We start from the raw sequence: 15,586 nt of genomic DNA, 5'->3' as shown, positions 1-15,586 counted from the left end.
ACTTACCCTTCTTGTAATCTTTTGTATCATTTTTCACCTAAGAACCGGACTTGTCTGAGTCTTCTAGCGAGTAATCCTGTTGTCTTCCACACTGACCCTTCGCAGCCACACCTTATAGCTTTTATCTAAGCTGTTCTTTGATACACCTGACACCCACTCTGGCCATGCAACTGTACTCCTCTTCCTTCACTTTTATCACTCTCTCTCCAGTGCTTGCTGATGTTAGCAATCTGGGCACTCTTTAGACAGAGCCACAGTTCCGTAGCCCCCCACCCACCCCACCCCCCAGCCCATGGTCATCCACCCAACTCTTGACCCTATAAGCAGAGCCCAGGCTTTCAGTTAGCCTTGCCCTTTAATGATCTAGTGTGCTCCAAAGACAACCACAGAGAGACAAGTCTGCATTTGCTTGGCAGAGGTAAACTCAATGTTCCAACAAAAATGAACTCAGTCAGGGGACTTCTAAAAGGGAACAGGCTACAGCTGGCCTGAAAATAATGTCTGTTTCTCATAAGCTATTTTCTTTTAACTTCATCAGGTGATCTCCAAGGTTCTTCCGGCTGTCATTCTTTGATTTTTCTGGTTATTGGCTATGCATTTCTACTTTTCATTTGTGTAGATCTTCCAAACAGGGACTTTCCAAGTCTCCTCTGTGCATCTCATGATTCGTTGGTCCAGCTCCAAACAGAAAATGGCTGTCTGTAAGCAGCAGCCCCTGTATGGGCTGTGTTCTGAAACTGCCCTGGTGCTTCTGATAAGTGCAGGCTACATGTATGGAGGTGCTGACTGGGGGTTATTGTCAAACTATTTGAGAGGAATACCCAGACGAAGGCAGAGATGCTGCATTGCCCGTGGAAGAGAAAAACAGAGTAACTAGGCTTTGGACTGTTAGAGAGAGAGAAGAGTATCATCTGACTTCTCAGTACCCTCTGTCCACCCGGTTAATTCTGCTTGAGACATACTACAGAGAGAGTCTTGTCTTCTCATCATAGGTTTATACTAGGCCAATCTCCATCCCGCAGGTCAGAGAATTAGAGAAGGAAGAACTGGGAAGACCCCTGTTGGGGGGGGGATGTGTCACCTTGTCTTTCTAGCCCCCACCATCTTTCTGTAAGAATCTTCCCCTCATCTATCTGAAGAGAGTGCAGGACTCAGACCAGGTGCTTAACTGACGGCAGATCATTTTTTTTTTTTTTTTGTCCCAGTACAGCCCACAGTATTCCTTCACTACAATCTCTCTGAAGACAACCTAAATATCACCTGCTCTGCCACTGCCCGCCCAGCCCCCGTGATCTCCTGGAAGGTCGCTGGGTCAGGGATTGAGAATAGTACTGAGAGTCTCTCACACCCAAATGGGACCACATCTGTCACCAGCATCCTCCAAGTCAAAGACCCCAAGAGTCAGGTGGGGAAGGAGGTGATCTGCCAGGTGCTGCATCTGGGGACTGTGACCAACTTCAGGCAAACTGTGAACAAAGGTAAGAGAAAGAGGGCAAAGATGGCCGTGGTTGCGTCTGTGTTCACACATGTGGAAGACAGTGAATGTCCGCAGAGACTTTCAGCCTGTTAGCAGAAGAGCTAATTAGGGAGAGAATGGAGTAAGTAAGGAAAGAAAAGCAGAGTTAAGAAAGCAAATAAAGCAAGGTTTACTTTGGTGAAAGTGACACATTGCCACATACGAAATATTGTTGCTGAGATCCATTCATTCATTTATTTCTTTTATTCTAATAACACTTACTGAGTGCCTGTTGTGCTCCAAACTTTGGGTTGAGCACGAAAAATAAAATAATGAGGAGAAAACTCAGTCCCTGCACTCAGAGAGCTTCTAGTCTACTAGAGAAGTGGCTGGGCAGTTGTAAAACTGCATGTTAAATGCTTCAAAAAGAAAGCTACATGCACCATGAAAGGATTGGAGGTGTGGGAGGAGGGGCATCAGTCAGTCTGGGGGGGAATTTCCTGGAAGAAGTGACATCTATGATGAAGTATCTGTAAAATCTCCACTGTGGGAAAGGGGCTGATATGAATCACCTTTTTTAATGCAAACTGCTTCCCATTCAAGTCTCCTTTTGTTCTCTTGTGTTTCTATCTAAACTACTGTCTCTGGGCCTTGAAGATACAAGAGGTGAGAATTATTGGTGAGAGAATAAAGGCAGCAGTGATTTTTAGGGACAAGTTTTAGTGATAGCCACAGTTTTCTTTTTCTGTGTAGTTCTGAGCACTAACAGTGGTTGAAGCACTCAGTAATAAGCCTCCTAAAAAATATTTCTGCTCTTTTTGAACAATAAAATCTGGAAAGGCTTTTCTGTGCATGCCTTATTTGTGCAGTGGCTTCTAGGGAACATCTCCTGGAGGCATTTCTGGGGTCCCTGAAAACCCAGACTAACTCGAAAGTGGATATTTAGGTAAATATGGTCAGAAAGGCTTGACGTGTTGGATTTGGATATTTGTAAAGAGATTCTCAGATTTAGACAAGGCAAAAGGAAAACTTTCCAGAAAAAACAAGAAAAGGAACATGTCTTCTCTTCTGAGAATGTCAAATTTGACATACTATTTATAATGTTTATATATCATTTGTATAATATTTGTTAAATCTGTGACCATTTACCAAAAATATTCCATGCTCAAAGCATTATGCCAAGCACTAGAACTATAGATATTAGACAAATTCCTGTCTGAAGGTGCTCAGTTAAATTGTAATGTGACAAGAAAAATAAATTGTAATGTGACAAATCCCATTATGGAGCTAATGGAGAAGATGCTGGAGATTCCCCACTCAGGGAGCATTTTTTTCTGCCTTTTTATTACAAAGTAGCACTGAGGAGCTGATATTTCGACTGAGCTGATTTATTGACTACTGAAAAGAGATTTAATAACAAAGATATAGAGGAGAAGAAATACAATAAAAACATTTAGATGGGTTATTTCTTGGGGCTGAGATCATGAGATTCATGTTTTTTTTCTATTTGCTTCTCTGTATTTTTTCAAAATTTCCTCAGTAAACATATATTACTTTGATGGACAGTATAGCAAACAATATGTGCTTTGGAGGCAAACAGACTTTTGACCAAGCCTTGACCCACCCATTTACTGCCCTGATTTTGAGCCCACTTCTCTGAGCCTCAGTTTTTTTTTTAATTTGTTATATAATAATAATAATAATAATAATACCTCATGGGATGCTTTAAGGATTAAATGAGATCACACATTTAGAGTTCTTATTATGTAGTAACCACATCAAGCCTGTTAGTTATTACTAATGCAATCTAATTGTTATTAAAATAATATGAAATTATGTATATAGACCTCAATATGTATGTATTTAAGGATAATTTTAATTGAAAGCTCAACTCAAGTAAAAACTCTTAATAACTATTGCTTTACTACTTTTTGCCTCGACAGTTTCCTCTTGTGACTTCATTTTCCTTTTTCTGCCTTCAATATCTATAGGTTATTGGTTTTCAGTGCCGCTATTGTTGAGCATTGTTTCCCTGGTAATTCTTCTGGTCCTAATCTCAATCCTATTATACTGGAAACGTCACCGGAATCAGGATCGAGGTGAGTCATCACAGGGAGTACAAAGAATGAAACAAGTTAAATGATTTTTTAATGACAATTTGGAGGTCATCTGAAGATATAAATAATGGAATGGACACAGTGTGTTTTGTCTGTTGTTTCCAAAATAGATAAATGTCGATGCAGTTTAAAATGCTTCATTTTCTTGCAGTTAGACATTTAAATCGAACATTTTCATTTGCTAAGATGGCTTAAAGGCTAATAATTTTATGAGTTGAGTGGAAGGATTAATAAGAGGAAATGCGGAAAATGTTTACCTGATTATAATGGAATCATTTGATGGCAGAACCAAAGAAAGAATGGCACCATTCAGGGTCTTCCCTACCCATTAATGAGAAGAACAATCACTTCTCTTTTTACAGCATTCCACAGGCAAGCTGCCCAATTAAGACTGTGAAATTGTCCAATATGATCACTCATTAAGTAGCACTTTCTATGCTATATTTCCCACGATGTCTCACACACTATTGGCAACATATAGGTGATCCATACTTGTAGTAACTGTGTCATGTCATTCTGCCTTTCTAGACTGTACATCTCTTTTTATCTTCCACATCATCTGTCAGAGCATCTTATATATACCAGCTGCTCAATAAGTGTTCTTTTGTTGAGTGAATGAGTGATGAATGAATGAATGATGAGTGAATGAATGATTGAATGGATGGATAGATTTTCAAAGTTGTTTTTTTTTTTTCAATTCTTTTTCTCCTATTGCAAATCCAGTACCTCTTAAATGCCAAGTCTAAGATACTACAGGACAAAACAAGAGGAGTGAGTTCTTTACAGAGAGAAAATCAAATATTTCTTTGGTTTCTGAAGACAGGACATAACTTATTAAAGTGAATACAAAGCTTCAGTTTGTTTTATGTAATGGGAATTCCCTAAGGTGAAGGGGTAATATGGGAGTTCCCTCCATCTAAGATGGTTGAAGGATAGGAGTCAGGGGAGGAAATATGTTGGCTTTAAGTGTTATTTTAGATTTTGATTAAAAATCTCACTCAAATACTACCTTTTTTTCTTTTTATTTCATGTTTTATAGACTATGTCTTTTACAAGGGTACTTCGGAAAGTTCATGAAAAAGTAGAATTAAAAGATAATACAAATCTCTCCATGAACTTTTTGAAGTACCCTTGTATGTTCTAGGTTTTTTGACTATTTTGCATAAGCCGTATGTAAACATATTAATTCTTGTGAATTTACAAAACAAGCAACAAATCTTCAGTGTCAATGGCCCTTTGGCAAAAGTAGGTGGAGGTGTTTGTTCTGTTCCAGAGAGGAGATTACAGATCTGATGCTCTTAGACATAGACATAAAGCCCATAAAACTCATAAGCACCCCACAGAATGTCAAAGGCAGAAGTCTGTTGGAGTCTTATTTACCCAAACATTTTATTTTTCCAGTTAGGAAACTGAAGCTCAGAGATAGCAGTTGACTTCTTTCCCTAAAGTCACACAGCTCCTTAACAGCAGTGTAGGTCTAGAGCCTTGGTCTCCTGACCTCTGCTGGAATGTTCTTCCAGTCATTGCTGATGCCCTGGAATCTGACTTGAACCGATTGTTATTAGTTGCATTCATTTTAATCTGTGCTTACTGTCACTGCCTATTCTTTTGGAATATGCAAGTAGAAAAGTATAAAGTACTCAAATGTATTTGAAAAGTCCCACTTGGACAAGAGCTTTACAATACAATCTACTCAAGCCCAAGATAAATTCCTCTAGAAAGGGACATTTGCAAAATAATTAACCTTTGGTCATTGAGCAAGTCTTGGATTTTCTGCGAAATATAACTGCTTAATGTCTTATTCGATTCTTGAAGCAAAGAGTCAGCTTATCTCTGTGCCAAAGTTTTTCCTCATTTATGAAATGGATACCTGAACCTGTGCTGAATCTCATAAGCGCTAGGATTGCCATTTACTGACGATGTCTTCATGACATACCACCAAGTTAGTTATTTGCTCTGAATGTTCAGGGGCATGTTTTGAATGACTGGATTTTTGACTGGTTTCAAAAATGTTAACAGCCAGATAATTTGGTTCCATATACTTCCAGCTGGTAAAGCCAAGTGTGGAGTACGCTGAAGGTTTAAATGCTTAGGCCTAAGGAAATACTGGCTCATTAAGACCAAGCCTTAAGTTATACAAAAAGTTGAGAGAAAAAGAAGAAAATCATAGAAGAGAGTGACACTTTTTATTTCTTCAAGTAGCGAATTCTGATGGTTAAATTGTGAGGAAAGGAAATTGCCGTATACATTTGCCTTCCATTTTTGCTTACCCTTCTTGCTGAAAGAGAAAATGGAGACGAATTAGTTATTGAATTTCTAGAGTGTGAGCAGGCAAAAAATTATCTCTGTGAAGCTTCCCAATGGCCAGTGATAAAAAGTCTGGTAAGTAAGGTAAGTCTGTTTATTTTTAGATCATGATCATTACTCATTGCCTACAAAAGTGAAAACAAACTTATAGTTTCTGCACAGAGGGGTAATCCTGATGACTGATGTTATTTTGACATAGAAGTTAGACTTCCTTTACTTTTCTTGTGATTCTGTATGATGCCAGCGAGCAAGATTGGTTTTTTCACTGGAAAGCTGCACTCTGGAAGAAGGTATGATGAGTTGCAGGCTATTTCTCTTCACCGTTCCTGATGTATCGTCATAGTTACTCCAGGAGACTACCACAATAAGACTAATAAGCATTCAAAAAATATTTTTTTATCTTTCATGAATCCAGTGCTTTATTACTGAAATAGAAAGTAAAGAAGAATTAAAATTTCCTAGGGAAATTTTCCACCGTCTCATAATAGTTCTTTCTCTTAAAACCCAGTGATGTCATAAATTTGTCCTTTCCACATATACAACAACGAAGTTAAATTTGAGGTTGAGAATAAACTTCTGTTTCTCATTAGTCAACCCACCAACAATTACATGTTTCTCAAAAAGAATCTTCACTTTGGAGTAGAGCATCATAGAAATCGCCTAATTTGTACAAATCTTTATTTCTGAGTATCCATTTTCTTTAGTTTTGTCTGCTTGAGTCAAGGCTGAGTTGGAAAACATTAGAACATTTAGACAATCATGTGAAATGCATAATTCTAAACTGCATTTTTTTTCAAGTACTAGTTATTTCACATGATCTGTCTATTTACCTTGATTTTCTTCACTTCACAGTAATCTAACCTATGAATGGGCTCTTAGCAATGTGGCAATGACAGTGTTAGTAAAACACTATTTCCTAGGTGGGAGCATGTCACTTTCTTCTATTTTAAACTTAGTACTGTGTCAAACAAGAAAGATGTTCAATAAAAAATTTGTGATGGTGAAATTGGTTATTAGTTGGAAGGACAGTACAAAGAATATTTGTTCCCCCCAAAATAAGAATCTTTGCTCTGCTAAATAATTGTACTTATGCTTCCCAGAAAAAGGCTGGATGAAGGGTAATCCCCGCCCCCACCCCAGTATCCTCATAGTTCCAGGAAGAAGAAATATGATGCATTATGTGAGAAAAGCTATAGGGAACCTTTACTGAACTGCCTAGGTCAACATTGCTGGGAGGATTCTTGCATTCCACGACTATTTCTCTGCAAAAATTTTGCAGTAATCTCATGGGTACAAATGTCACCTATCTGATCACAAAGTCCTTAGCTAACAGACCCTTAAAGCCTGAACATTCTTGACTGGAGCTGTTCTTTGCTGTTTTCCTCTCTGACACATAAACCCGTGTGGGCTTAGATGACCCAAATTTTGAATTTCAGTCTATGGGTGGGGAATACCTCCAGCAGTCAAGACATCTCAATCTCCTGCCCAGCAATTAGATGCCAGTTCAATCTTCAGATCACATACTCGTTCCCTTGGCTTTTTGGCCATGGATTGTTTTAAGGAGATTAGCTGCCAGCATTAGTGCAATCTGTTAGAATAATTAATGTAAAAAGAAGGATGAAAACTCCTCCAGCTGAACAATCCTCCAATGTCTCTGCTCCGTTTGCATTTTAGCTTGTGTATGTACTTTACCTAGAGTCTGTTACCAGTGGTTTTGTTTGGGTAGTCACGTGCTTCAGCAGTATAGTCATGCCCAGAAGCCAACTTTATAATCTTTAAACTGGAAAAAATTAGGTCTCTTTGTTAAAGTGCTCAACATGACTTAACTGAGGGGGAAACATCATAAATACTATACTATTTTTTCGTTGCTTCTTTACCAAATGATCCCAAACTTAGTGTCTTAAGACAACACACATTTATTATCCTACAATTCTGGAGGTCAGAAGTCCAACATGGACTCATTAAGCTAAAACTAAGGTGTCTTCAGGGCTGCATCCCTTTATTGAAGCCCTAGGGAGAATCCTTTTTCTTTCCTTTTCCGGCTTCTAGAGACCACTCACATTCCTTTCCTCTTCGCCCCCTTCTGCCTTCCATGTCAGCAGTGGCCCATTGAGTCTCTCTCACATTGAACACTGACTTTCCTGGCTTGCTCTTTCTAAGGACTCTTGTGATTATATTGGGTGCACCTGTGTAGTCCAGGATAAATCCTTAATTTAATCACATCATCAAAATCCCTTTTGCCATGTAAGAATAACATGGTCACAGGTTCCTAGAATTAGGATGTGGACATCTTTGGGGGGCCATTACTATGCCACTACAAATGCTAAGGGGGTGGGAGTGAGTTGAGTAGGAGAACAGCTGTTAACTGACCTCCTAGTGCAAGCATTCGATATGTGTAATTCCACAGCCTTCCACAGCCTTCGCTTTGTTCATGGTAACTCTGTAACAAAGAACATGAGAACCCGGTCAAAACCTCTGACTGCGTTACTTGGGTTTTTCCACCCATGTCCCATCTCCTTCCAACCAGGCAAGACTTCATTTTTTTAGATTTTTTAAGATTACAGTTTGTCTCTCAAGTCAATGATGCAAAGACATTACTTCTGCTTTCTCTCTTTTTCTAATCATCACTAACTGTAATATTACAAAAACTAAGGTTCCTTTTTGCTTTTAAATTGGAATCTCAGGTCATGTGTATTTCCCGATTCTCTCTGCTCCTACCCCTCACAGAGGCAAGCAGTTCTGACGTCCTTTAATATCTTAGTCATAGGCAAAGTTCACTGGACTCTCTGTGGAAGATTAATGTGGGAAAATTATATTATCGCTGTGTGCAAGGAGTGATGTTAGGCATGACCAAATTGGTCTTTCCCCATTTATCATAACTCATTAAAATGGGGATTTCTGAGTCCCTAGTACTTGCAGACTCATGTTATGAGGCCCATGTAGATTATAGGAGCCCCAATATTTTTAATATCATTCTTAGAATTCTTTAAAATCCTTATTTATAGATCCAAATTGATTTCAACAGCTTCTATGCAGTAGAGTAGTTCTTTGACTAACAGTTCTTTTTTTAACAGAGCTGAAAAATATATATTTGACTAAATATATCAGGTAGAAAAATTGCTAGAAATATAAAAAATAAATTAGGAAATAAAAGTCTCAAGGTGTTCAGTACAATTTACATGAATAAATTTAGTCTCACAGCAATTATACTGTAAAAAAATACAATTTCCTCTAGTGAATAGTGAACAATTGAGATTTAGCAATAAAAACATGCAAGACAAATTTTGCAAAAATCACAACTTCAATGTTAAATCCTATATTTTATCAGAGACAATTATTTAAGCTTCTATGAATGGGAAACTATCACAAGACAGCCTCTTGCTTCTCAATAAACAAACTAGGTAGAATTTCATGATGGCTTGTCAATTCTCCTAATTCTAAGAATCTCTGTGGTCTCTGGTTTGTAAGTTCTCCAACATTCTCCAATGTTTATACAACAAAGAGAAAAGTCTAGGCTTGAATTTTGAAAGTCATTTAAAGATTTCTCATCAGATACCTTTGGGACTTGTGTACAATAGCTTTTTTTAATCTTTTAAAAAATTATTGTTTATTATTAATTTTTATTTTATTATTTTTAATTTATTTTTTAATTGACAAGTAAAAATTGTTCGTATTTATGGTGTACAACATGATATTTGGATATATGTATACATTGTGGAATGAATAAACCGTACTAATTAACATATGCATTCCCTCATATGCTTATTTTTTGTGGGGAGAACACTTAAAATCTACTCACTCAGTAGTTTTTAAGTATACTATAAATTGTTATTAGCTATAGTCACCATGTTGTTCAATATGTTTCTTGAATGTATTCCTTCTGCCTAACTGAAATTCTTTTAATCTTAAGCAAGCCTGCATGAAATAATTGAGAAATTGAATATAATGTCTTTTTTCTACAAAAATATTTTTGCCTTCAGGAGTTAAAGTTTTTGACTGTCAGTCCTGACCAGGATGATTGTAAATAACACAGAGACTTGATTGTTTTCCAATCAGTTATTATTTTTATTAGCAACTATGTTCTATTATTTGGTGATTTTGATCAAGTCTCGTTTCTTTGCAAATTAGCTGAGTACCTTTGGGCAAGCCATTTAACTCCCTGTGCCTCTCTTCCCTCATTTGATAAGATGGGGATAATAATTGTAACTATCTCATGAAAATGTTGTGAAGATTTAAAAGGGAATACATGCAAGTGCTCAGAAAAGTGCTTAAAACCAATGGTATACCGAGAAACTGGCTTGGGGGAGAGGGAGTGGAGTGCTTATTTATAGCTTTTGCAAACTTCTGTGGTGTACATATTCCCACTGTGGCGGATTTCAAGCTACCGACAATTTAGATAATTTAACCATCGATATGGATCAATAGGTCTCCAGCATACTAATGCAACATAGTATGTTTCCAATAAATGTTAGTTCCTATCATTACTAAACCTAAGGTCTCCTTTGGTTTTATTAATGTCTATTTATTTATTCATGTATTGTACAAATGTTGAAGGAAGGGTAAGTTTTAAGAGGTAAATGGATGGGAAGACATGGGGATAGTAGCAGAAAGGTAGGCTTTGGGGAAGAAGATTTTAGAAGTTCTCTGAATTTGTTTGTACTCATGGGCAGGAGTATTTGGAAAGGAGAAAAACACATGTAAGTCATTTCAGTAACAGTCTTGGGAGAAGTTTGGAGTGAAGATAAGCCTAGTGGGGAGATGGGATCAGAAAATATATGTACCAATTGTGTTTCAATTAAAAAAAAAGAAAAAGAAAGTAGATGTACCAAAAAGCCTATGTGTACTGAAATGAACTTGTGATGCCTAAAATTGATTTCTTGACATTGTAATCTTATTATTTTCTTTTTGAAGAAGAGAAACTATTTTGGTTAGAAGGTTGTTTTTGGAGGGTGAAAAGAGCAGTTGCTGACTAAAGTTAGCATAAGTCATAAGTCACGGGGTAGAGAAAGGACTGTTACATAATACGGATGTGTGTGAATGGGTTTTCAGGAAACTAAACTGCCAGATGTCAGGAAGAGCAGCTACCTGAAGATGGTTGTAGATCGAAAGCTGCTCTAGACCGCCTGGCAGCACTGATTCATGGAGTTTCCACATAATTTCTCCTGTTCTTACTATGATTTGGCTGTTCTCTCATCTCTCCACTAAATAGTTTCTTTACCCTTCATTCTATGTGTCTTAAACAAACCTTGTAGTTTCTGTTTTCTCATTACATTAGTTCATAGATGACCCACCCACCAAAAAAAGATTTTCCTGGACCACCTGAAAAAACAAAGAATCAGAGTCTCTAGGTGTGTCCTGGGTATTTGCAAATTAGCAGGTACTTCAAGTGGTCCTCAGGCCTTCTGTAGTACCAAAGAATCCTGAAAGATTCTGTTTCAGCAAGAGCTGTGAATCTAAAGCATGATCATTTGTGGGGGGAGGAGGGGGAAGGTAGGGAATAGATATGTTTGATATAGAAACTTTGTTTTAGAGAAAGAATAAACCTTTTTTGGACCAGATACAAAATCAAGCAATTATTCAAAATTAGGTTGAAGAGATTTAAAAAACAACAACAATAATGACAATGACAAAACCTTATTCTAGGGCTCTCTATCTAGTTATTGCTCAAGAAAACCATGTTATCACTTGGATTATTATTCTGGATTCCAGTCAGTAGTTTAGGTCATATAAAAAATAGTAAATTCTGTTATTGCTAATTGGTAGTTCAAAAGGAATAGTCTTACCTCTGGGCAAGAGGGGATGCTTAGATTTCAAAAGAGAAAACTTGGGAATTGGGAATGTGCTAGGGATGAAAGAAGGACATGGAAAGTGTTCTTAACTATTTAAATGAATGTTCTTAGGACAAAAGGACTAGACTTTCTAGAAGTTATTACATTTAATTTTCACAGCAAATTTATTCTTATTTCCATCTTACAAGATGAAACTAAAGCTCATGGAAGTTACGTTCATTCATCCATTTACTGATTTTACAAATAGATTTATTAATAATTTTTCACAAACCTGGCATTGTAATTAGCACTGGTTACATTATAATGAACAAGAGAGGACGCTGCCATTCTGATGGAGATTTCAGTCCAGCAAGGTAGAGAAACAGGGAGTGAATCAGCAAATATGTATGTACTGTTAAAACATGGGAATGTATTCATGAGGAAATAATATAATCTATAGCATGCAATGAAAGAAAATAACTTGAAGAGGAGACTATTTATTTGGAATCTGTTAGGGAAGGCTTCTTTGAGGTGATGACATTTAATCAGAAACCTGAAAGGACAGAATAAGCCAGCCTTGGAGAAGAGAAGGGAGGAGTAGCTTCTAGCAAAAGAATTGTAAATATGAAAGCTCTAAGGCAGAGAAGTCATTAATATTTTAGAGCAGTGTTAGTCAGAGTATGGTCTGAGATGGTTGCTCATTCAGAGTAATTTTATGTCTGTTGAATCCAATAATTAAAAATGAATTACATTATATATATCTGTTACTTTATTTTATTTTTACAGTAATTTATTTTTTATTTTTATTTTTATTATATCTTTTAACAGTATTGAGCCACACTGGGGGAAAAAAAATGGTCCTCCCATGGACCACTGACATCGGATGTTGGAAATATTGACAGGATCTAAAATATGCAGAACTTTGCAGATTCTGGTAAAGAATTACCTAAGATGACACACACACTGTCGTTTTAGATCATGCAGGTGGTGCCAAGAGAAAATTCTGGGTCTTTTACTTCACTATCTACATGCCTTGTAGGGAAGCCCACATCCTCCCAGTTTATATGCTAGAAAGCCAGAAGCCCTTGAAAAGGCCTCTGTCTATGATCATTCCCAACCTTATGTTCAACAAGCTAGCACCCATAGAAAACAAAGCTCAAGGGCTTTTTTTTTTAAATTGAAACATAATTGATTATATATATTTGTGGGGTACAGAGTTGAATATTTATATCTGTACAATGTGTGATGATCAAATCAGGATAATTAGCTTGTTCATCATTACTCAAAGCCTTATAAATAAAATACATTTAGATCATTTGGAATTCTTGAACATGTTTCTTTACTTGTAGTTGTAGGTGATTCTCCAAACCATTATTTCCTGGGATTTCCTATGTCCTTTTAAGGAGAGTCATAGTTCCCTCACATCATTGGGTCAGGAACATCTACCTCCTTATTTTTACCAATGAAATTATGTGTTTCTTAATCCTTCTGTTATTTATGTTAAATTCTATTAGGGCAGAAATTACAAACGTCCAAAGTTAATACCTTGGTCTTTCTTTTATCAAGAGCCGTAGAGGAATCACACAGAACCTTCAAAATTATTCCCTGGTCTACTTGAATCTGATGCAAGAAGAAAGCAGGAGGAAAAAAGACCATTCTCCAAGGAACCTAAAAGAGCAAAAAAGGTGGGACCAAAAGGATTAAGAATCCCACGACTTTCCACTACCATCTAAGCTACTCACTGTTTGTCTGAGTCCCAAGAGGAAGTCATTTTACCTCTCAGGTCTGTTGTAGGACTTGGTTCTGTAAAGCAATGCAGTGTTGCACTGTTGAAAAGCTATGGACTTAGAATCAGGAGCACTGAGCTCACTGGCTGAGTTGGGCTCCACTCATGGGAACTCTGTGTTAGTCACTTTACCTCAAACCTCATCCGAAGTATAATGGAGTTGGACCAGATAATTTGCCATTCAGCTCTAAAAACTGATTTAATTCCAGGAAAAAAAAAGGAGTAAGCAAAGGGGGAAGAAGTGAAAAAGAGAGAGAAGAAAGATTACAGAAAGGTCCAAAGAACTTTTCTGAGACTACCTTTTGCCTTTCTTTTGATGTTACGTCTGTTCTTCTCTTGTTCTTAGCTCCATGAGTATGTTTTCCATCATTTGGTATCCAGCCCACTACCTGCTTACTGTTTTGTTAATAGTTGGCCTTGCTAGAACCCTTGGTTTTGCTGATTCTTCATGTACTTCTGTGAGATTTATTACAACAGAAATATGACTCAATTTATTGTGAAATAACATTGGTAACCTTAACTTATCTATTTAACTCACTTATTGTTATGGCAGGATAAATATTGTTAGTCTTAGATAATAGGTCACATTTTTAAAAACGCATGCTTTCCCTGTCTGTCTGTCTCATAATACAACCCAGCGCTGCTTTAGGTCATTCTGAATTCAACCCAAGTATAATAGAAATACATCATGAAAAACAGATATTTAGCAGACTTCCTGTATAGCAGTCAGCCGATTCATATGCTTTGTCTCTCCTGGCATTTTTCCCATGACTTAATTTTTCATAATAGCTGAAGAGACAAAGATGAGCATAATATCCCTCTGTTCTAAAGATATTCTTCTAACTAGTGGAACAATAATTAATCTTAAATAACTGTAAGACTAAATTAGTGGCTTTTTCAGTATCTTTTGCTTTGTCTGTCTCTATCCAGTGACCTAGGAATTAAAATGTTAGTTGTTTTCACTGTTGTATTGGATATTTATATTTAGCAAATTTTTCATGTGTTATTTAATTCTGTATTATTTCTTATATTTGTAGTAAAATACTGAACAATTAAAAGTGTCAACTCTAAATATTTGGTTTATAATATTCTCTTGAGAAATGTGGAAATAAATGAAAATCCTTGTATTTTTTCCCTCTGTGTGAAACCCTCCCCGCTATCTCCCACCTCCTGCAAGATATAGTTGATGTTTCTGATTAATCTCAGAATCACAAATCAGATGTCGCTGGTCTGGCCAGTGGGAGCTCTTCAAGTTGGCACCTGGGTCCTTTTGACATGATCCCACCAGTTTGGGAGCACTTCCTTACACTCGTATGTTATGTACTCTTTTGATTTAGCATTTAGATACCAGCCTTTGCAAACTGATTAGCTAGCTCACACAGTTTTGAATTTAGTAGGAATTACTATCCTGTATTTTGCTGTATTTCTGGTATCTCAGCTGATTTGGTGCTAAATCAGGTAGGACAACTTAATGTAGCAGTTCTCAAACATTTTGGTATCAGTAACCCTTTATGCACATAAAAACATTATTAAGGACCCCAAAGAGCGTTTTTGTAAAGTGATTTATGTCTGTTGATATTTATTGTATTTGAAATTAAAACTGATAAATTGTGAAAACAAAAATATACAAGCATACATCATAATTGCTGTCAGAATGCCAACATTATACATCACACATAGCTTCTGGAAAACTACACACCACACTTGTGAGAGAATGAGTGTGAAAAAGGCAAAAAAGGTATAGGTGTTATTATGACAATAATTCTGATTATATGGATCCCCTGAAACAGTCTCAGGGACAGTACTAAAGACTAATAGTGAATTAAAGAATATGCAAAGAAGGAGATCACCTTATGAGATTTCATGAGTCTTTCTCAAAGGAGCTCCTTTCTACACAGCTATCTTCACAGTCCCTAAGGATTTCACCGTTCAACCAGAACTTTAATTTAAGGCATTGCCTTCCTGAGAACCTCTCCTCAAAGTGTAGAGATCTCAGAGAGTCCTAGGACTAATCTTTATCCATCACTAATAATTCAGTTTAAATTGGCTTATTAAGTGGTGCCTTGCATTGAGTGTCCCCCAAAACTTGACCTCTTCCCTTCCCCCCCACTGTGACAGTGCTAAGAGGTTGGGAAATCCTATTATGGTAATT

At 36.9% G+C, this 15,586-nt stretch overlaps 1 protein-coding gene across 5 annotated transcripts in view; it reads left to right on the top strand.

The window, feature by feature from the left end:
• Nucleotides 1–14,368, top strand: part of LOC134377690 (OX-2 membrane glycoprotein) — a 35,584-nt gene extending 21,216 nt beyond the window's left edge. For 2 of the 5 annotated variants that reach the window (XM_063096289.1, XM_063096324.1), the window contains 4 exons: nucleotides 1,206–1,478; nucleotides 3,448–3,555; nucleotides 12,477–12,582; nucleotides 13,215–14,368. In XM_063096289.1, the coding sequence (XP_062952359.1) occupies nucleotides 1,206–1,478; nucleotides 3,448–3,555; nucleotides 12,477–12,547 (452 nt within the window). In that variant the 3' untranslated portion in view covers nucleotides 12,548–12,582; nucleotides 13,215–14,368. Of the gene's footprint in view, nucleotides 1–1,205; nucleotides 1,479–3,447; nucleotides 3,556–5,775; nucleotides 5,802–12,476; nucleotides 12,583–13,214 lie in introns of those variants that run through there. The other 3 variants (XM_063096315.1, XM_063096304.1, XM_063096294.1) reach the window with 3 other exon arrangements.
• Nucleotides 14,369–15,586: the final 1,218 nt, after the last annotated feature.

This window comes from Cynocephalus volans, chromosome 1 (assembly GCF_027409185.1).
Source record: "Cynocephalus volans isolate mCynVol1 chromosome 1, mCynVol1.pri, whole genome shotgun sequence".
NCBI lineage: Eukaryota > Metazoa > Chordata > Mammalia > Dermoptera > Cynocephalidae > Cynocephalus > Cynocephalus volans.
This window is presented reverse-complemented; position numbering and strand designations above follow the sequence as displayed.